Source organism: Notamacropus eugenii, chromosome 1, assembly GCF_028372415.1.
Source record: "Notamacropus eugenii isolate mMacEug1 chromosome 1, mMacEug1.pri_v2, whole genome shotgun sequence".
Lineage (NCBI taxonomy): Eukaryota > Metazoa > Chordata > Mammalia > Diprotodontia > Macropodidae > Notamacropus > Notamacropus eugenii.
Window position 1 is genome coordinate 528537670 of NC_092872.1, and position 23021 is coordinate 528560690.

At 47.1% G+C, this 23021-nt stretch overlaps 2 protein-coding genes across 3 annotated transcripts in view; both read left to right on the plus strand.

Moving 5' to 3' along the window:
- Positions 1-60: 60 nt before the first annotated feature.
- DNAJC5G (DnaJ heat shock protein family (Hsp40) member C5 gamma) lies at positions 61-12163 on the plus strand. 2 transcript variants are annotated; one of them, XM_072634009.1, is made up of 7 exons: positions 61-259; positions 9172-9299; positions 9730-9920; positions 10227-10440; positions 10607-10772; positions 11637-11774; positions 11886-12163. In XM_072634009.1, exons 3-6 carry the CDS (start codon positions 9808-9810, stop codon positions 11720-11722), a joined length of 579 nt encoding a protein of 192 aa, XP_072490110.1. In that variant the 5' UTR covers positions 61-259; positions 9172-9299; positions 9730-9807; the 3' UTR covers positions 11723-11774; positions 11886-12163. The 2 variants fall into 2 exon arrangements, with proteins under 2 accessions (XP_072490110.1, XP_072490111.1); XM_072634010.1 differs by having other exon boundaries at positions 61-209.
- A 2440-nt stretch (positions 12164-14603) lies between these two features.
- The window catches only part of TRIM54 (tripartite motif containing 54), a 34342-nt gene continuing 25924 nt past the window's right edge, over positions 14604-23021 (plus strand). The window contains exon 1 of the mRNA XM_072634018.1: positions 14604-15170. Coding sequence (XP_072490119.1) covers positions 15003-15170 — 168 coding nt within the window. The 5' untranslated portion in view covers positions 14604-15002. The remainder of the gene's footprint in view (positions 15171-23021) is intronic.

Here is a 23021-nt window from a genome sequence, read left to right on the forward strand (position 1 = left end):
CAACTTCTAGAAGGACTAAAGAGCTCGGTCGGATTCCTCCGCGCGGCGTGGGCGTTCGAGCACGGAGATAAAAAGTCCGCGTATCCGCTCTGCTCTCGCTTTGCCGGCTCCTGCGCAGCTGTCAAACCAACGGTGACAAGTGGTGGGCGAGAGTAGACTGCGCAGACGCGGAGCTACTGAGGCAGGACTAGACTGTGGCTCGTACGCGGGTGTGTGGAAGGGCTCCGGGCTCCTAGCTCCTAGCCCGGGCCTGGCGGCGGTGAGGACCAGGCCGAGCCTGAGGAGCCGCGGCAGGGCGCGGAGGAGGCGTAGCCCCTGCTCTGGGACTCAGGCCCTGTGGCCGAGCGTGGCCTCCTTCCCACCCCCCCATTCTCCGGTCGCCCCCCGAGCCGGTCGGACCCCAGAGTCCCCCCCCACTCGCTCGTCCGGGCCCCGTTACCTGCTCCCCAGATCCCCTTCTCGCCCTAGTGCCCACAGCCCAGGGGGCGCCCAACTGCCACGAAGCCTAGCTCCGTACCCCTGCCAGCCCCAGACTCCTCTCCCAGAGCCCTTGTCTGGCCCGGGATTCGCGGCTGCCTCCGATCTCTACGCCCTCCCCCCATGCGGTTCCCAGAGGACCCTCACAAGAGCCTCGCCCGTGCCCCGACCTGCACTCAGTGCCCCCTGTCCCGGTGCCACAGAGATCCTGCTCCCTCAGAGCCCCTGCCAGGTCCCAGGTCCAACCCCACTGTCCTTCACTGTCCCAAAGCCAGTCCCCAGTTAACAGTCCTCCGAAGCCCCCCACTTAATCCAGAATCTGGTCCCAGTGCCCACCTGCCCCAGTGTCTCCCTGCCTGGCTCAGAATATCTTCCCTCCCCAGCGTCCCCTACCCAGAGCTTCTTCCCCGCTCAGCTGGACCCCAGTTCTCTTGCCTGTCCTAGAGTGTCTGCTCAGTGTCCTCCCCCCCAGTACCCCTTCACTGTCTGTGCCAGAAGATCTACCTGCCACATGTGCCCCCCCTCAGAGGGCCTGCCTGCCCCAGGGCCCAGCCTGTGTCCTTGCCTGCCAAGAATCACTCTCCTCCCCAGTGCCCAGTTTCAGAACCCCTCAATGTCCCTGGGCACCCATTCAGTGTCCATTTCCAGAACTTCTGCCCACCACCATGCCCCTGTCTGCCCCAAATGCTCATCCCCAAAAGCCTTGCCTGCCCCAGGGCCCAACCCCAGTGTCTTTCCCAGCTCCCAGTAACGAACATTTCTTAGCCCTTCCCCATCCCAGATCCTGGTCCCAATGTCCGCTCCCAATGTCCCTGATCACAAGAGCCCTTGTTTTCCTGAATGCCCTCCTCAGTGCTCTTTCCTTCTCCATTGCACACCACCAGTGCCCCTGCCAGCCCTAGATCCCAGTCACAAGTGCCCATTCCCAGCACTCTTGCCTGCCCCAGAACCCAGCCCCAGTCCTCGCTCCAGGACCTGATCCCAGTGCCCACCCCTGTGTCCCTGCTAACCCCAGAGATGGGCCCCTGCCCATCCCAGAACCTAGTTTCAGTACCTCTAAAGATCCTGCCTGTCCCAGAACCTACTTCTAGTGCTTACTCTAAGAACTTTGCCTGCTCCAGTGCCCACTCTAGTGCCTCTGACTACTCCAAGGTCGCCTCCAGTTCCCAAAGTTTGGCCCCACTGCCCACCTTCACTGTCTCCATGTGCCTCAGAGCCTTTGCCCTCCTCAGAGCTAAATCCCAGTGACCCTGTCAGTACCAGAACCTGCCCCCAGTGTTGAAACCCCACAGCTTCTGCCTGTCTCAGAGCCCAAGGCCTACCTGTCCACTGTCAGTACCCCTATTTACCCTAGTAGCCCTACCTGTCACAAGGCCCCCTCGTGGTGCCCACCCTTTGAGACGTCCATCCCACAGCCTTGTCCCAGTGCTTACTTGCAGTATCTTTTGTTGCACCAAGGCCTGGTGTGTTCAGGGACGACCAGTACCTTTGGTGTGATGGCTGCCGAGCCCTTTTCAGGGCTCTTTCCACCTTTGGTGTCCACCTGTTCCACCTAACTCTCACCTGTGGCTCCAAGAAGCTGCAGCATGCGCAGCAGCCACACCCTGGTAAACTATTTTGGCAGATGGGCCAAACCAGGTTGAGGGTAGCCAAGGGGTCTCAAACCCATTGATGAGTTAGAGGGTTGTCTCCCCAAGCATGTGAAGACTTCATCTGGTGGAATGGGAGAATGAGAACAATTTGTTCCAACGGCCATGAAGGCAGATGAAGCAAGTGATGTGAAGCACTTGGTTAGATACTGCAGATGCCAAGGTCATCCACTGCATCCTGAGCCATCGCCAGTCAACTTGACTCTGTCCTACCACTGGACTATGATGACTCAGGACGAGAGAGTGAGGCTGAAGACTTTGTGCGGCTCTGCCTCACTTAAATCAAATTTACGCACAAATCAAAAGACCCTGGGACCCTGTCCTCCCCAGAGGCTGTGCGTGGCCTATAGCCTGTCCTCAGGTTTCCTTCCTTCCACAGAGCTGGGCCTTAGTGCCCTTGGCTGTGTTATGATCCTCCCCTAATATCCCTGCCTGTTGCAGAAGCCCTGTGTCTCAGAGCCTACCCCCAGTGCCCAAATCTAGAGCCCCTACCCACCCCAGAGCTTGGTCCCAGTGTCCCTGCCTTTCCCAGTTCCCCTGCCTGCCCCATGGATCACCTCCAGTGAGCCTAACTCTAAGTCTGTCCAACACAGGATTCACTCTGATCTCATGCCCTCCCTAGTGACATTCCCTAGATCGCCTGGCTGCCCCAGGCCCCACCCCCTTTCCCCTGACTCTCCCAGTGTTCACCCCCAATCCCCATCTTTCTGAGTCCCTGCCTTTCAGAGGGCCCACCCCCAGTGCTCCATCTTGTCCCCAGGACCCCTTTCTTCCTTAGTGCCTCAGCCTGCTTTATAGCCGGCCTCCAGAACCCCTGCTGCCAGCATCTGTCTACCTCATAACTTTCTGCCTGCTCCAGTGCCCCCACCCTAGTGCCCATGACTGCTCCAGGACCAAAGACTTGTCCTGCCCCAGAAGCAGCCCTGCCTCTCAGGTCCCCACCCCCAATGCCAGCCTCCAGAGCACCTGCTCATTTGAGAGACTGATCCCAGTGGATGACTTCCAGTGCCCATGCCCACCCCAGAGCACCTTATCTTCTCAGTGACCACCCCCAAGAGCTGGGACACAGTACCCCTTCCTGCCCTGGATTCCAGCCCCATTGGTCTGCTGCAGAGTCCCCGTGTGCCCCAGAGCCTAGTCCCTGGAACCACCACCAGAATGCTTGCCTGCCCCAGAAACCACTTACAAAGACTTCCTTCCCAGGGGCCCTCCCTGCCCAAGGGTCTGCCCTCAGTGCCCACCCACAGAACCTTCTCATCCCAGAGCCTGGTCACATTGCCTACTCTGCCCCGGATCCACTGCCTACTCAAGAGCCCAGTCCCATTATTCATTCCCAGTGCTCCTGCCAGTCTCAGAGTTCCTCCCCTCCCCAGTGGCCACACTCAGTCTGCTTTTCCCTAGTGCTACCCCTAGACCCTGTGTCTGGTCTTCGTTTACACCACCAGAGCCCTTGTTCACCCCAGAACTCTAATATTCCCCAGTGCCCCTGCCTATCCAAAGCCCACTCCTAGGATCCCTGCCCACCACAGAGCCTGGTCTTATGGCCCTTCGCCAATGGACCTGCCTGCTCTAGAACCTGATCTCATCATCACCCACTGCCTGCCCCACAGCCAGGACCTAGAGCACCTGCCTGCCACAGAGACCAGTTCTGTCAGAACTCACCTCTATCCTATCCCTAGGGCTCCTCAACCTACAATCTGGTTCCAGTAACTGTCCCAAACACCTGCATGTGTCAGTAACCACCTTCAGTGACCCCACCTGCCTCAGGAGGCCTTGCCTGCGCAGAGATCACCCTCAGTATAACATCAGAGCCACTGCATGCTCCATAGCTTTGTCCCAGTACCTACTCCCAGAGGCCCTTCCCATGGCAGAGGCTAGTCTCAGTGCCCTTGTCCACTCCAGATCCTGGTCCAATTGCCTACCCATAGTTTCCACTCACAGAAACTTTGCCCACCCTAAAACTTAGTTCCAGTGACCAATTCTAGAGCCTTGACTTCTTCAGTTCCCATACCCTCCCCAGGGTCAATCTCCAGAGCCCTTTCCTGCCACCAAGAGGCTGATCTCAGCTATTACTATCTGCTCACCCATGGTGCCCCTGCCTGTCCAAGAGTTTATTTGCTCCAGAACCTACCCCCAGAGTCTTCACAAGTGCTCCTCCATGCCCCAGGGCCTGACCACAGTGCATACCTCCAGAAGATCTACCTACCCCAGAGCCCTCTCCAGCACCCACCCCTAGAGTCGCTGCCCAATACAAAGCCTAGTCCCAGTGACAGCTCCCCAGAGCCTTTGCCAATTCTGGCTACCCTGCCTACTCCACAAGCCTGATCCCACTGACTGCTATTGGAATCTCTGCCTACTTCAGAACCAGAACCTAGTGTCCTTGCTTGCCTTAGAGCCCATTCTTAGTGCCTTTGCCTGCTTCAGAAGCTCCCTGTGGTACCCACTCCTATAGCCCCTGCCTATCTCAGAACCCCACTCCAGTATCTTTTCCTAGAGCCACTGCTTACTTCAAAATGTGATCCCGGTGATTACCCCCTAGCACCTCTGACTTTCTCAGTTTCTCTGCCTACCCCAGAGTCCACCTCTGGGGGCCCTGCCTGCCCCAGAGGTCTTGCCCACATCAGGGCCTGCCTCCAGTGCCCAACCTCAGTGCTTGATCCCAGTGCACACCTCCAGAGCCCTTGCCTGCTCTAGAGAAGGTCTCCATTGTCCTTGCCTGACCCTTGTGCCCAACCCCAGAACCTCTGACCACCGCAAAGCTCAGTCCCAGTCCCCTTGTTCTTAGTGTCCTTGTCTACTGTAGTGTCCTCATCCCAGTGCCCGCTGCCGTGCCCCTGCCTGTCCTAATGACCACCTCCAGAGTTCATCCACAAAGCCTGATCTTGTTGTCTACCACCAAGGCCCTTGCATACTCCAGAGCTCCTGCATTCTCCAGTACCTATCGCCTGTGCCCCTGTCTACTCCAAGCCCACCCTTCATTGTCCCTGCCAATCCTTATACCCACTGCCAGACCACCTTCTCTGTCCTAAAACCTGATCCCAGTGACCACCCCCAAATGTTTGCCAGCCCCAGAGCTGTGACCTACTGCTACAGCTTGCCTTAGGGCCCACCCACAATGACCCTGCCTGCTGTAGGGGCCATCCACAGTACTCATTCCTAGATTTCTTCTTTAGCTCAAATCTTAGCCCCACCTGTGAACCTGCCCCCTGTGCCCCAACATATGCTAGGGACTGACATCAGTACATACTTCCAGACCCCCTAGTTGTCCTAGAGCATGATCCAAGTGCCCATACATATCCCAGGGTCCAACCCCAGTGCCTATCTCCAGAACTCCTGCCCAATTCCAAGTCTGATTCCAGGGCTAACTCCCAGAGACACCCTGCCTAATCCCAGAATTTGTTTCTAGTGCCCTTGTCCACTACAGTGTCCCTGCCCTCCCTAGTGTTCACCTCAGATATCCTGCATGCCTCGGTGCCCCCCAGTGCCTCTGCCTAGCCCAGTACTCACCCCCAAGAGCCTGGTCTCACTGCCCATCACCAGGGCCTTTGCTCACTCCAGAGCCCTTGCACTGCCTAGGACCCATCCCCAATACCTGACAGCCTGAGAGTCCTGCCTTCATGGTTCATCTCTAGAGTCTTTGCCCACTTATTCCCCAGAGCCCCTGTCTTCTCCAGTTTCCATGATGAGCCCAGTAGTCTTTTCTGTCTGAGAGCCCACTGCCTTCAAAGCCTGTGCCCAGCACCCACACCCATTGTCCTTGTTTGTACCAGACCCCCCCCATGTCCCTGCCTCCCCAAGAGTCATCCACTATTGCCCAACACCAAAGCCCATGTCCTCTCCTAAACCTTTGTCTGTCCCAGGGCTCATCCCTGGTGCCCATTCCCAGGGGCTCTGCCTGCTCCAGAGCCTAATCCCAGTGGACCACTGCCCAAATGCTTGCCTGCCCCAGATTTGGGACCTAGTACCCCTGTTTGGTCCAGGCACCCCACAATACTTTGGTCTCTGCAGAGGCCACCTGTAGTACCCACCCCCAGCTCTCATCTTCACCCCAGAGTCAACTATAACTCATCCCCTGACTCCCTTGGTGCCTACCCCTAGAATTACTGCTCACCCCAAAGCCTAGTTTCAGTGATCACCACCACCCTCTCCAGATTCTCTACCTTCTCCAGTCCCCTTGCCTACCCCAGAACCTACCTCCAGTGATCCTGCCTCCATAAGGTCTAGCCTGTCCCAGGGCCTACCCCAGTGCCTCTGCATGCACCAGGGCCTGACCCCAACACTCAACTCTAGAGGCCCTGGAAGCCCCAGACCCCACTCCCAGTGCCCACCCCAAAATCCCTGCCCAGCCCAAAGTTTGGTCCCAGCATCTACCCTCCCAGACCACCTGCCTTCTCCAGTTCCACTACCTTCCTCAGTCCTCCTCTCGTGCCCTCTCCAGAGGTTCTGCCCACCTCAGAGGTAGATCTCAGGGCCTTGACTCCCCAGTGCTCCTGTCTTCCCCAGAGTCCTTGCCTGCTCCAGTGCCCATCACTTCTTCCCACCCCATAGAGCCCCTGCCTTTCTCAGAGCCCCTCCAGTGACCCTGCCTGCTCAAGGGCTATCTTCCAGTGCCCACCCCCAGAGCCCCTGCCCCACTATGACCCACCCCCTGTGCCCACCTCCACAGTCCTTGCCCAACCCAGAGCCTAGTCACAGTGCTGAATACCAGGGCCCTTGCCCATGTCAGAGTTCCTACCTCCCCAGTTCTCATCTCCAGTGTCTCTGCCTCCCCCAGAGCCAAAGCTAATACTCCTAATTGCCCCAGGGCCCTCTGCCAATGCTCCTGACTGTCCCAGAGGCCTTGCCTGCCCCAGTGCTTTCTCCCTGTTCAAATCAAAGCTTTGTCCCAGTAACCACCTCCCAGAACCCCTGTCTTTTCCAGTTTCTCTGCCCACTACCTCTAGTGACCCTATCTGCCCCAGAGGCCTTGCCTGTCACAGAGCTTACCCCCAGAACCTAGCCCTAGAGTCACTGCCCACACTAAGTCTGATCCTAGTGCACACCCCCAGAGCTCCTGTGTGCCTCATAGCCCTTCCAGTGTCCCTGCATTCTTAAGAGCCATCCTCTAGGGCCTAGCCCCCAGACCCATACCTTCCCCCTTTTACCTACCCCAAAGGCACTGCCTGCCTCAGGGTATACCCCCAGAGCCCCTGCCTGCCCCACAGTCCACCCCCAGTACTTCTTTATTCCTAAGAGCCATCCTCTAGTGCCAAGTCCTAAGCCTATGCTTTCCCACTTCTACTTGGTTACTCCAGAGCTCACTCCTAATGCTCACCACCAGAGAACCTGCTTACTCCAGAGTATACCCCCCAAACCCACCTCTCTAGCTTCTGCCCATCCCAAAGCCTGGTTCTAATGTCCTCCCCAATACCCCTACCTACCCCAGGACCTGTACCCAGTGACACCCCTAGAACGTTTGCCTAAGAGCAGGATCCCTGATGCCTAGCCCATCCTGGGGCCCATCTTTAGTGCTCATTTCCAGAGTCCCTGCTCACTCCAGGGACTGGCCTGAGTGGTCACCCTCAATGTCCTTGTCTATCTCAGAGCTGCTAGCTGCTCCACTGCTCGTTCTCAGAGTGCTTACTCACCCTAGAGTGGGGATTCACTGCCTCTTCCTGTCCAAGGACCCACCCCCAGTGCCTATTTCCCTGACCCTCTGCCTTCCCCTACCTGCCCCAGAGTCAATTGCTGCCCAGGGCCCATTCCCACCTCAGACCCTGGCCCCAGTAAACACTCCCAGAGCACTGTCTACCCTAGATGTTCTGCCTGCACAAGGGTGTGCCCCCAGTACCCCTGCCTATCCTGTTCTCAGTGCCCACCTCTAGAGCCCCTGCCTGCCCCAGATCCCACTGCCAGAGCCCCTACCTGCCCCAGAGTGGGACCCCAATCTTCCCCTGGCTCCAGATCCCACCTCTGTCCATTCCGGGCAGCCAGCCTCTCCAGGTCCCCGTCCATCTAGAACAGCACTGACCCTGCCCCAACCCTAAACCTACCACCTGACCACCTTATAAACACCTGTCAGGCCCAGATTATACTTCACCCCTTCCCTGCCCTGAACAGTCCTATCCCATTTTCTGGTCCTGGGAAACATTGCCCCTTCTTCCCTTGCCTAGCCCAGCCTCCCTGATTTACTCATTTCCTGCTTGGTTTGGGGAGGCCTTCCCCTCCAACCCCCACCCAGATAACCTTGCACCTGGCCTCCTGACCCTCCCTCCTCCCCAAGTCAGGCTCTGGGCTCCTTGCCCCCCAACCCTGATCTCTGCCTCTTCTGTGTCTCAGGGTGCCTTCTTCCCAGCCCCTATTCTGCTCTTTCCTTTCTGCCATCCAAAGCTATTCACCCATCCCTGGACCCCAGCTCCCCTGTCATCCCATCTCCTGTATAAATCTCTAACACCAATCCAATGGAACTCTCAGACCTTAATCTCTACTCTTCCAAATGCAAACCCCCAATGACCCCTCCCGCTTCACTGCCCCTCTGCTTGGCTCCAGCAGCTGCCAGACCCATTCTTTCCTCCAGGTCATTCATTCCTCCATAGACTCAATCCCCTTTACCCCTATCTCAGATTTTTTTAGCACTGACCCAGGATACCTTCTTCCCCCCTCCTCCATCTGTCCTCAGCCCCTATCTCCATTTCTTTCTGCCACACACAAGGCTTTCCCTAGCCTCCATTCCTCCTGCATCTGAGTACTATCTCTGTATTGAGTACTGTACTGTACTAGCTCTCCTAAGCCTTACTTAAAATGCCCCAGCCCCTATCTCTAGACTTTTTTCCAATACTGATTCAAGGTATCCCCAGTTCCATTCCCCCCTAGCTCCAATTTATGCTTCCTTCTGTTCCAATCCAAGGCAACTCCATGCCTCCATTTTAGCTCCATTCTCCAACACTGACTCATGGTCCTCTGCTTCCTCAGCTTGTGCTCTCCAAAGCCTATGGTCCTCTCCTTCCTGCCCCTAGAACTATTATCTTCCTACCTTTGACAAATCTTGCTTTTATTCTAACTTCAGTAACTTACCCTTTGTTGTACCCTGCTGCCTGCTGTGTCTCCTATAACTGAGCTGCCATAGCATCCCAGGAGGAAGTTCCCTTTGCACAAAAGGGGATGCTCAGAATGAACCACTGAGGGTAAATGGGGGTAAGTAGTGCCCTTTGACCTCAGACCCTAGGAGACATGACTTATTATCCTGTTGAACTCTTGGGTGGCTTATGTTTTGGGTGTGAATTGTATTTCCAGGGTAATCAGAAATCTTCCCCATTTCTAACCTATCTTATTCAGCCAGATATGACTGGTTACACTGTTCAAGACCATTAGTGTGGGTGAAGAAGTCCTAGAGGTTTTATCCTGGTTTACTAGGAATTCCAGACAGATAAAATGTTTGGATAAGATCCTGCATCTTGGTCCAGGTCACACCTATTTCATACCATTTTACCCCTGCCCCTTCCTAAACTTCCTTGGGTTCCCTAGTGGCAAGAGATCTATCTATGCAGCATCAGTTCCTTTTTAAAGGTGCAGTCTGCTGTACACACCAGGAGAGCATAATACTTTCTGCCTGCTGGATATGCAGGCAAGTTTTGTTTCTCCCATGGCTTCAACTCCTGTGTGAAATTCTTACATCTGCTTCCCTGCTCTCTGGACCCAGAGAATGGCAGAAGCACCTAAGGAAAGGTATAAGGTGTCCAAAGCTGGAGCAACGCTCTATGAAGTGCTGGAGCTGCCTCCAAGAGCAAAACCTGAAGAGATCAGGAAAGCCTACAGGTCTGCACTTAAGATCTCCTGTCAAGCCTCTTGTATCCTCAAACCTTAGACCATCAGCCCCACTTGCCATCCACCGTTTTCAAATTACTTGACCCTCCCATTGAGACTAGGGGAAGGCAGAAATCCCCTTGTCAGTGTGGATCAAGGAAAAGAGGTTTTCCTGCTTTCCTTGTTACTGAATCTTAAAATATCTAGATTCCTCCCATGCTATCTCTATCCCATGTAATCCATTCATCTTACTTTCCCTTCTTCAATTTGGGCTTGTTGCTCCTCTTTGTGCCCTCCTTCATGGTCAATGGCTGGTAGAAAATTGGCACTGAAGTACCATCCAGACAAGAATCCAGAAGACCCCAATGCGGCAGAGCGGTTCAAAGAGATCAATGCAGCTCATTCGATACTCGCTGATCCTGATCAGCGTCAGATCTACAATATGTACGGTACCATGGGCCTATATATGGCTAACCAGTATGGCTCAGACACTGCCAAAATCTACCTCATTGTGACCAAGTGGTGGTTCAAGGTATGCATTCCTTTGAAATCCCTCCAGTATTTTGGCAACAGAGATGCCTATGCATACACTGAGCATGCTGCCCCATTGCTGTCAGCGTTAGGGAATTTGGGGGTGGGGGAGCATAGACAACACTAGAGAAGCTGTTGGACTGAAGTCATTCTCCCCAATCTCCCAGTGCCTTCTCCTCTTGTGTACACTTCTCTCTTGTTGCTGCTGCTGTTGCTGCTGCTGCTTTTGCTGTGGGATGAATGTACCACAAGAATATGACGATTTTAAGTGTAGAAGGGATCTACAAACACAACATGCAGGCACAGATGTGCAGAAACAACCTTCAAGGACAGGTGAGGCCAAAGGAAAGTGGCCAAGGTGAGATCTGGGCCAAGAGTAAAGGTAGGAAGGTCTGAAATGAGAGGGATCTCTGAACCTGGGGTCCCCTAAAGCTAGGAGAATGAGATCTGGGATGGGATCAGATTGAAAGGTAATCAGGGTATAGAATCTGATGCTTTTTCAAGGTGCATATAATTTGAGTGAATGAAAAAGCATTTATTAAGTGCTTACTCCAAGCACTGGAGCGACAATGCAAATAATGAGATAGTCTCTGCCTTCAAGAAACTTCTAATAGATAACACATTCAAAGAAGTGGTGTCCTGGTAAGGCAGCTTTGGTTCGAGGAGTCAAGGGGACATTGAGTTGATCTATAGAACACTTGATTGACACACCCTTTCCAAAAGCAGGGTGGTATTGTTGATTTGATTACTAAGCGTTAGATATGGAAAAGTGAGGGAGGAAAGGAATGCCAGTAACTCATATGGTGAGATGATCTGGATAAATAGCTGAATAAGATGAGGCACAGTATGGTCTAGGGCTTCCTGGATATATTCTTTATTGATAGTTTGAGTATGATACTTATCCTGTCTAGGGTCTTTGCTGAGTTGGGAGGTGAGCCTAAAAGAAGTCATAGATGAAGGTGGGTTAGGAGATATACTTTTTGATATTTGCTCAAAAGATAACCAGCTTTTAATTTTTTAAATTAAATGTTTGTCAACTGATTTGATTGATCAGTTTAATCTAAAAGTGATCTTAAATTTCTGCCTCATCGCCATCTCAGGATCTCAGGAATAACTTCAGTGTAATGGTATTAAGTATTAGATTAAGACCGGAATTGTAGCTCATTTAAAGAAATGTTTGTATTCCAAATTCCATAGATGGAACTGAATATGCTTTCTCCAATCTGAACCAAAAAATGGATGAAGATGAAGAGGCACAAAATGCAGAAACTGACAAACAATAGTGTTCAAGGAGAAGAGAAGAAAAGGGGCTAAGGCAAAAAATTAGTGAAAAAAGTATATAACTTTATTGTATCTTGATTACAAGTTAAGTAATAAAGGGTTTTTTTCTGTATACTTACTTTAAGGGTTTCATCTTAATATGGTACTTGCTTCTTCTGTTTCCAGATGCTGACCCTGTGAATGTGTCTTCTGCTGCACAGTCTACTGTACACACTGAAGAAGGGGACCTCTAACCCCAGTCCTGATCTTAACCCTGCTCCTGTAAGCACCATGAATGCTATAAGCACTGCTAAACTCTGGCCCTCTCCCTATGAGAACTCTTTCCCTGACCTTCACAGTATCACCAGATCTGGCTAGAATACTATAAATCCCAACACTGTAAGCACCATCCCTATGTAACTTTCCTAACCTGGCCCCAAATCTGAATACAGCTGGAAACAATACCATGTATTTCATGCCATCTCAACCTTGCGAAATCTTGGGCTGACAGAGCTGCCTTCTCCCCAAAAGAATTGTGTCTTGTTCCCATGTAACTTAATGGTAACCACTGGGGTCTGTGTCTCTAAACTGTCTGGGATAATGTCTCCCTCAGAGACAGCTGGTGGTACCTCTGAAAGAGCACTGGGTTAGAGTCATGAAGACCCGAATTCAAATTTGACCTCAGATATTTACTAGCTATGTAACCCTGGGCAAATTATGTAACCTCTGTTTACCTTAGTTCCTCAACTGTAAAACGGGGGAAATAATAGTACCTACTTCACAGGGTGGTCGTGATTATACATACATACATATATGTATATGTATGTATATACACATATATACATATATATGTGCGCATGTATGTGTATATATACATATACATCCACTCAGCACAGTGCCTAGAACATAGTAGGCACTATATAAATGTTTATTCTCCTTCTCCACCCCACACCCTTCAGGGCAGGAGCCACCTTGCAGGGTAGATTCTGTACTTGGACTTTATGCATGAACTGATGCTTCCCTCCATTCCCTTGGATCTGGAATCCCATGGCTGGGCTGAGTCCTAAGCTGACCTTCCTGGGGTGGGCCCCATCTCCCCTTGCCTCCTAGTACCCTTTGTATCTGAACCACTTTATTCCACTGTGACTCAGCTCTCAAGAATGAGAAGGAAGGAAGGAGAAAAGGTTACGATGCTTTGCCAAATACTCTAGTTTCTTTCTACCAGCATTCACCCAGCCTTACCCACATGGTGTTCTTGGGACATAGTCTGTCTTCTTCCCTAAGGTTCTTATTCCCAAGACAGAGGTGTTAATTGCATCCTGGAGGAAAAAGTACTTCTCACAAAACTTTCCCTTTATTATGTCTTCTGTGCCAAAGTATTGGACCCATTTCAGTTGCTTTCCACAAACATTCCACCAAGGGCCAGCCCATATAGCCTCCCCTTAACTTAAAGTGAAAGAATCAAGCACTGTTTTGGAGCAGGAAGCACTGGGATTGAATATACATCAATGAATAAAGAAACTTTGTGCAGTGGATTGGGGACAGAGAAGACAGCCTAGAAACAGTTTGTAGAGATGAGTACCAGGGTTCTGCTACCAGGGTTGACAACTTTAATGACTAATTTGGTGGTATTTGGCAGTTTTATAGAGCTTCGAGGTTATGCCTTTTCTTAGTGGGTTAAAGTTGTTTTCCTTAAGACCTTTGACCCCTATGCCCAAAATGGGTTACAAGTACCTAAATCTTCTTTATACTCACCTCAGTTCTTAACTTTCCCCCCAGATATGGAAGCTTTACTATAACTGACAATCTGTTCATGGGACTATATTTTCTCCACTGCCTATTTCTATTTATTTTCCTTGACTATATGTTCCCCCATAGTGCCAATGCTGAGCCCATCACATGAATAGAAGAGGGCAATTTTTTTCCACATTGAGAGAAATCCTTTCAAATACTAGGCATAAGAGAAGAAGAGCCTGGTCCATGAATCTATCCGGTCTTAAAAATGCACTCCAGGAAATAAATTTCAGGCCTTGATTGGGACTTCATCAGTGTAGGCAATAATGTCTGATTGATGCCTCACTGGTCAAATGGAGGCAAAGTTGGATTCTTTATGACTATGCCAGCAGAACCCAAGCTCTGCTAGGTCCTATCAAAGTTAGAAAGCTTTGAGTATAGGCTGGTGACATAAATTCTCTATATGTCTGAGGACTAACCTAGCTAAGGCCCAAGAGATTCATCATGAGCTTGGTCACAACAAGGTGATTCAGTTTTTTGGTCACAGTAATTCTGGAGGAGTTGTGATCTGTAACTGTAGAATGACTTCCACATTGATGAAATAACTTGTCCTTGAATCTAGGTACCACCAGTTCATTGGATATCAAATTCCAGAATGACTTAGGCAGAGTCCTGGGGGAAAACAGGGGAGGGACTATCTTTTGCCATGAATCTGATAAGATGTGGATAGAGAAAGGAGGTCGAGGGTTACTGTGGCGGGTCCAAGATATATCTAATTCCCATTGTCCTTGTCAAAACTCTCCAGTTCTTGGGCCTTCCCAGCTGCTGAGCCATGGCTGGATGCCTTCACTGGGATTATTTGTAGGGTCATAGTCTTTGTGTCCAGGATAAGGCCCAAACTGGAGTATGACTGAGTAAAAACCAATGGGAGCCCTTTTAGAATTGGTATGTGAGAGACTGAAGTATTCCAAACTCTTTTTCTGGCTCAGGTTTGCCCCCTATTCCCACAAAGGCTCTAGCCCCTCCTCCAGCCCCTAGTCTATGTGACTCAGGGTCACTTGTTTGGTGACAGCTGTGGCTCCCCTTACACAAGCTAAATTGGGAATAGGAATGTGAGAGATTGTGTCATTGAATGCCCCTAGTCTCCCCTATCCCCAAGTTAAAATTAGTCTCCTGCTTTAGGATTAAGGAACAAACAGCAGTGCCTAAATTGTGAGCAATAGTCGGCCATTTGGGGAGCAGGAGATAAGACTATCCCAGGAGTGAGGGGGGAGCCATCTGAAGTGTAAGGGCAAGACAAAATTTTCTTAATCTGCCTGGTCACTCAGAGTAGAAAAGTAAAGATTAAAAAACAGCTCTCCAGAGAGAGAAAATCAATTGGCTGCCTAGGGGCCACGAGGTGGATTGATTAAGGGACAGAACAAGGAGACAGAAACAACTTTTAAGAAAAATCTAGACAGGCTGTAGCAAAAAAAGGGGGGCAACAGCTGAAGACAGACTCACATAGCTGAGAGAATAAGCCAGGTTTGGAAAAAAGACCAAAGAGGGGTGGGCACGACCACCGAGGGGATGAACTTCGCAGTGGGTTTCAAGCCGCTGCTGGGGGATGCACACAGCATGGATAACCTGGAGAAGCAACTGATCTGCCCGATATGCCTGGAGATGTTCTCCAAGCCAGTGGTGATCCTGCCCTGCCAACACAACCTATGCCGCAAGTGTGCCAATGACGTCTTCCAGGTGGGCTCAGAGTCTGGGGTTGGGGGTGGTGGGGAAAGAAGAGGGGACCCGTTGATTATGCTATCAAAGTTGGGGTTTGAAAATTGGATCCACAAGTGCCACTTACCGTGGTACACTGCTTTAGATGGATAGAAGCTTTAGGAAAGAGGTAAGATGCATGAGGGTGGCCAGCTTGTGGCTGAACAGAAAAGGACCTAAGGTGTCTAAGCAGATCACAAACCATAAGAATGTTGACAACACAGGTTTTACTTGTTTTGTATGGTGCTTAGTAGAGTGCCATGCACAAACAATCAAAATACCAGACAAGATAAATACCAGATTTGTGGGTTAGGTGTTAAGTATGGTTAAGTAGATTTAAAATTGGTTGAATGACCAGTCCCTCAAAGTAGTCCTTTAATAAAAACATATTGTGAAGCCAAACAGATTTCCATATTGACTCTGTCCAAAAAAAAAAAGTCTAAATCTGCACTCTGAATAAGTGCATGTTTCATTTAAGAATCTTCTAGAATCATGATTGATCATTGTATTTATCAGGGCTCCTAAGTCTTTCAAAGTTGTTTGTCTTTACAGTCTTTTTGTTATTGAACCAGTTGTTCTGGTTCTGCTCGCTTCACTTTGCATCTACATACAGTTTATACAATTTTCCCCAGGGTTTTCTGAAATCATCCTCTTCATCATTTCTTATAGCACCAACTTCATCACATTCATACATCATAACTTGTTTAGTCATTTCTCAATTGGTGGACACTCCCTCACTTTTCAATCCTTTGCCACTGCAAAATGATCTGCTATCAATATTTCTGTACATCCTTAGCTAATGTTTGTTCTACTTAAGATTACTCTCTCTATTAATTTACCCTCCCTTTTATTCTCCCCCTCCCAATCTTTCCTTTCCTTCTTGTTTCCCTGTTGAGTGAAATACATTTCTGTACTCAACTGTGTGTATGCATTTTCTGTCCTTTGATCAATTCAGAAAAAAGGGTCAAGTATCACCAGCTTCTTCCACCCCTTCCTCCTTGTTTGTATAGATGTCTACTTGGGTACCCTGATGATGTGAGATTTTCCCCATCCTTTCTCTCCTTTCCGTTCCTTTTATTAACCACCCCCTTTTTGTTCTTTTAAGATAAGCCATAACAGAACTACTCCCAAGCGCTCTGTCTAATTAGATGCCATCTCAGACCACTGATAATGATAGGGAACTGAAGATACGTTTACATCATTTTCTCATATTATAATGTAAACAGGTTATCCTTATCCCTTATGATTGCTTGTTCATGTTTACCTTTTTGTATTTCTCTTGACTCATGTATTTATTTGTACTTCAAATTTCTATACAGCTCTTGTCTTTTCATCAGGAATGCTTGGAAGTCTTCTCTCATTAAATGTCCCTTTCCCCCCACCCCCCTGCAGGATTATACTAAGTTTCATTGAGTAAATTATTCTTGGTACGTCTACTTGGCAAGTGGATCATATCCTCTTTTTTTCTGGAATACTTTGTTTCCAAGCTCTCTGCTTCTTCATAATGGTGGTTGCTACATCTTTTTATGTCTCCTCATTCTTCCAGCCTGCTTCCTGACTTTAGACTTTATGTTAGGGTTAGATCCTGCACTCTTCTGGAGAAAAATGCTTGAGCTGACCTTGAATCCTCTAGATTCTTACTATTGCATTCTTGAAGGTATTGAGTTTTGTGTTATTTCAGGATCTCAAAGTAGATCTTCCAGCTCAGTAGAAGCTAGGGATCTGCAAGCTTTTTGTGGTCCCAAAATCATTTGCTCTAAGGCAAATCTGTTCTCTTCCTTCCTAGTCTGAGCTCTGCAATTTCCTGACCTAGATTTGGATCTGAGCAACTCACTTGTGAGCTTGCCCCAGTTTTAATTTCAGTATTCTACTGTTGAATTCAATTACTATTAGCCAACTGGAAAATTCTTCTGGTACAGAGGGACAGAACTGCAAACTCCTTTGGTGATTCCTCTGCAGGCTTCAGATGGGACTGGAGACTGGAACAGAGATCCTTCTCTTCTCCTGAGGTCAGAGCCACAGAGCTGCTACTTGCTCAGTATATAGTCTCAAGTCCACAACCACTCCTCACCCTGGAATACTACTCCTAGTGCAGGTCCCCTCTACAGTCAACCTTAGATCTGTGACCTGAAACTATGTAGTGAGCAAAAAAGTTGCCATTTGACAGCTATTCTTGTACCCTATACACTTGGAGGTCCATTTACTGGATTTAGAATTTCTTCTTGCTCTGGTGTACAGTCTCTCTTTGCACTGGAATGCTTTATCCAGGATAGGCCCCCACAAGCAGTATCTCTAGATCTTTTTGTCTGCCTCCCTGCATTGATAACCTGGGCTGAAAAAAACTTTTTTTTTAATTTAAAGATCAAGATTCAGATCTATTTTCAGGTACAGTGAGAGAGAGTGAACTTGTCTATACTTCTTCCTACTATTCTGTCATCTTAGCTCCACCCTAAGTAACTTACATTGCTTTTTTTAAATTCAATTTTATTTTATTTTCAGTTCTGAATTCTCTCCCTCTGCCCCATTGGTCACCAGTCGATAAGGCAAGAGAAACAAAACCCATTATGAATGTGTACAATAATGCGAAACAATTTTATGCGTTAGCCATGTGAAAGAAAAAAGGAAGGAAAAGAAATTAAGAAAATAAAATAAATTATGCTTCAGTCTGCGTTCTGAGTCCATCAGCTTTCTATCTGGAGGGCAGAAGCATGTTTCATCATGAATTCTTCAGAATTATAGTTGGTTATTGTGTGGATCAGAGAGTATTTTTACAATATTATTGTTCTTATATAACTTGTTCTCCTGATTCTGCTCACTTCACTGCATCAATTCACACAAGTCTTGCCAGGTTTTTCTGAAACTATTCCCTTTATCATTTCTTACAGTACAATAGTATTCCATCATATTCATATACTATAACCTGTTCAGCTGTTCCCTAGTTGTTGGGCATTCCTTGAGTTTCCAATTCTTTGCTTCCACAAAAAGTGCTGCTATGAATATTTTTGTTCATTTGGGTCCCCTTCCTCTTTCTTTGATCTCTTTGGAGTATAGATCTAGTAGTGGCATCACTGAGTCAAAGGGTATACACAGTTGTATAGTTTTTTGGCCATGGTTCCAAATTACTTTCCAGAATGGTGGGGCTGGTTCTCAGCTCCACCAGCAATGCAGTAATAGACCTGTTTTGTCATAGCTCTCAGTATTTCTCATTTTCCTTTATTTTGTTAACTTAGCCAATCTGACAAGAACGAGGCAGTATCTAAGAGTTGTTTTAATTTTCACTACTCTAATTATTAGTGATTTCGAGTTTTTAAAATATGACTATTGATAGCTTGGATGTCTTCCTCAGAAAACTTCCAGAGGAACTTACATTCTAACAGGAGAAGACAACACATAAAAGGGAGTTAGAAAGGTTTGGGGGGAGATCATACTTGCTTGAGGGCATGATGACAGAAGTCAAGTGAGTCAGAAGTATAGCTGGAAGGGGAATGAAGTATGGCCAGCCTGGACCCATCTGTGAAATGGAAGCCCTCTACTCCAGATGAAGCATACCAATGGGAGAAGGGGATTGGCATGGTGAAGGGAAGTCAATTGAGTCCTGGTGTAGAAGTCTGGAAAGGCAGAATTAGAACCTGGAGGGGAATAATAGGTGAAAGTTGCGGAGGTAGATTTAGATTAGATATAAGGAGTAACTTTCAACAACCAGAGCTGTCTAGAACCAGAATGGCTGCCTTAGGAGGCACTGGATGTCCCCTTACTAGAAGTCTGCAAGCCAAGGCAGAATCACCACTTGAGGGTGTTCTAGACAGAATTCTTGACCAAGGGTGAATTGGACCACATGGTCCTAGAGGTCTCTTCCAACTCTGAGATTCTTTCAGCAGGCCTTTCTCAAGTTACAGTCCTAAGGGATCAAATTAACCAAAGAGAACAGGAAATATCCTTCTGTCTGAGTCAAAACAGAACAGGACCTGAAATCCAACAGCTTTTATCCAACCCTCCCCAAGCCTGCTCTCCCTCCCTCCTTCCTTCGCTTTCCCCACACTTCCACCTACTTAACTGCCAAGAATTTTGAGCTTGGAGAGGAAAGCTGTTAGTGCATGTGTATATTTGACTCCAACAACTGTCTATATTTCTGTATTTGTAAATGGTCTCTTTTAGATTCTAGGCTGCTAAGGAACAGAATTTCAGTCTTTTGATGCACATGATCTTGTTCACAGGAGCCACTTGGTTATTTAGCCTCTGAAAGCTGCTATAATCCAACAGACCAGTAATCTGTGTAAGAACAGAACCTAAGAGTCTGTGTTTCTAGGAAGGGTATATCCTATTTGGGGGAGGGGACAATGTGCCTGCCTCTTTGGCAAAGGGTATGCAGAGACAGAAATATCATTGTGGGGGGATGGAGAAAGAAGGAAAGCATGATTCTGTTTTTGTTACAGAAAGGGAAGTTTGAGAAGAGGAACATTGACTTCCCTACTTAGATTCTCCAGTCTAGTTGAGGGGTGTGGCTTTGTTTTTAATTATGTGATTAATGATGTGTGTGATTAAGTCTAGAACTGTTTTACTAATTGTGTTTTTAATTAGGAAAAAGACATTTCCTCCCTACCTCCCCCCAAAAATAAAACCAAACTAGGTCTTGATGGATTAAAAGCTCAGTATAAGTCAACAGCAGCACCAAGACTGTCCCACCATATTTGCATAACTCCTCAGTTATATGTAGCTTTAACTTTACTGTGCAGACCAGTACTGCATGAATTTGTTGTTGTTCAGTACTGTCTGATATGACCCCATTTGGGTTTTTTTTGGCAAAGATATCGGAGTGGTTTGCCATTTCCTTCTCCAGCTCATTTTACAGATGAGGAAACTGAGGCAACCAGGGTTAAGTAACTTGCCCAGGGTCACACAGCTAATAAGTGTCTGAGGCCAGATTTGTACTCGGAGATGAATATTCCTGACTCCAGGCCCAGCACGCTATCCACTGCACCACCTAGCCGCCTCACTGAATGAATACCAATCTTTATTTTCTGAGCTGTCAGATTTTGAGAGGCAAACTATGATTTTCCTACCACCTGTCGTTCTATAAACTCATTGAAGGAAGGAAAGATGATACTTTTGTATTTGTATCCCTATTGCCTAGAACGGTGTCTGGCACATAGTAGGTATTTAATAAATACTAATTCTGTGTTCCATCCTGATAAAGCTTACTTAGGATCGTTAGGAAGGACAGAAAATAGTTTGATAAGAAACGGTTCATTCTAAACCATAAATGAGCTTCCCTCCCCCACCCTCAACTCTGCAAATGGGAACAGATGTATTTACAAGTGAGTTCTATCAAACATTAAAAGAATAATTAATTCTCAAACTGTAAAAGCAGTTTTTAAAAATAGGAAAAGAAGGCACCCTACCAAATTCCTTCCATGATACCAATATGATCTTGATAGCTAAATCAGGGAGAATCAAAGCAAAGAAAGAGAACCGTAGAACAATATCTCTAACGAATGTTGATGCAAAAATTTAGATAAATTTTGCATGAAGACTGCAACAACATCACAAAGATTTTAAACTATGACCAGGTTGGATTAATACCTGAAGTACAAGGTTGGTTTGATATTAGGAAAACAATAAACATCATTGACTATTTTTAAAAATGGCTCAGTAAAGCAACTGTGTTTATTCAGTGGAATACTACAGTAATGATTGTAATCTGGGACATTCCTTTCCCAAACTCAGTCTCAAAAGTTCATTTTCCTTTGTCTATTTCCTTATATCCTATGGTTTACTCTGTGACAATCTATGGTTTAGATTTCCACAAATGTGGGTGAGCAGGATCCCCAAATCCTGTACAAGTACTCAAGGTAAAAAATTCATATCAGGTAGAGAACAGTCTATATTTCACTCCATAGAAAATGCTAAAGATGCAAAGGACTCATAGGAACCTATGAAAACATATAAAGCACATAAAATATTTGTGGCCACCTATAAATTTCCCTTTGAAGGAAATTAAACTTGAAGATGTTAGTAGGACAACATACTTACATTCCAGTGAAATCTTTTCTCTCACAGGGCCCTGCAATACTCCCAATACTCATAGTATCACCCTATAGTTGACTTCCCCCAAAAGAAGACATCTACACTTTGGGGTTGCTGAGCATTCAAACCCCTTCCTATCAGTCCTGTACTTTTAAAAAAATTGATGTTATTAGCAATGAGGAGCAAAGTATAGGTCTTCTGTTGCTCATATTATGGTTTTAGATGCCTTAATGTTTCTCTAGCTGCAGGAGCCAACACAGGTAAGTCTCTTCTATCTCCAAGAGGCCAACTGATCAGGTGCTTCTTCCTCCAGGAGGTCAATTGTTCCCTATGTTCAAGCTTGGGTTATTCTCTGGACAATTTCCAAGGCTGGTACTGTCCAAGAAACTTTCCTCCTTTACTAGAAAACTAGTTTCTGTGGTCATGCTTCCTAGGAAATTTCCTATCTAGAAGTAAAAAGATTCAGAAAAGAAAGGGTTCAGGAATGACATTATTGTCGAATTCTTTTCTCAAGTTGTGTTAATGAAAGCAAATAGCTGCTTTGTGGTATCTTAGGGACCCCATCTCTAAGATATTTCACAATATATGGCAGGTGTTTAGCCTTAACATAGTTATCAAGATGTATCCTAATCATCATCATAACTGGAAAACATTTTTAAGCCCCATCTATGGTAGTAACATGCCTACCATAGGTAGAGCTAAAGTATTTGCCCTCACGAACCTAATAGTCTAAGACAGACAGTACCGGAATAGACAGATATGAAGAACTCAGATAGTCAATTTTAAAAGTTAATTCAATACAAAAGCAATAAATAATGCTAACATTATAGAGAAATAAAGGAAGTAATCTTAACACCACAGAAAAAATAAAGGCCTTATGGCAGATGGGGAGGGGGCGTTAAATGAGGGTGAAGAATGTGAGTTGCATTTTTAAGCAGGACAGCATTGGAGATAATTGGTTCCTTGTTTCAATTAGCCTGTGAATATTTTATAGAGGATGTGTAGGAAGGCAAGGCAGGAATATAGAATGGAAGAAAGAACAGTGCCTAAAAGAAGGCACAAAAATGGCAGTGGGTTGATTAGATACAGGGCCAGTTTTAAAAACTGGTAGAGTATGCAGTTATACAAAAGGCTTGATGAAAGAAGTCTGCAAAGATCCTTTTTGTCTAAAAATCCTTTCCCTACCAGTTTCAAAATATTTCTCTTGCTGGCTTGTCATGATGGGGCCTCAAATTCTCTTTAAAAAATAGTTATTCTATTGTGCTATAAGAAATGAGGAGCAGGATGATTTCAGAAAAACTTGGAAAGACTTACATGAACTGATGCATAGCAAACTGAGCAGAACCCAGAGAACATTATACTCAGGAACAACAATATTGTGCAATGACAACTATGAATGACTTAGATATTTTCAGAAATACAATGACAATCCCAAAGGACTCATGATGAAAACTACTATTGACCTCCAGAGAAATAAATATGGAATCTGAATACAAATTGAATCATACAATTTTTCTCTTCCTTCCTTCCTTTCTTTTTTCTTTTGTCCTTTCTCTAGAATTTTCTTATACAAATGACTAGTATAGAAAAATGTTTTACATGATTGCACATGTATAACCTATATCAGATAGCTTACCATCTCAGGGAGAGAGGAGAAAAGGAATGAGAGAATTTAGTACTCAAAATTTTAAAAAATGAATATTGAAAATTGTTTTTGGATGTAATTGGGGGAAAATAAATTATTTTAAAATAATTACTGATTTTTTTTTGTTTTAGCATCACCTAAGTTTTCCCCAATATCTTCCCCCT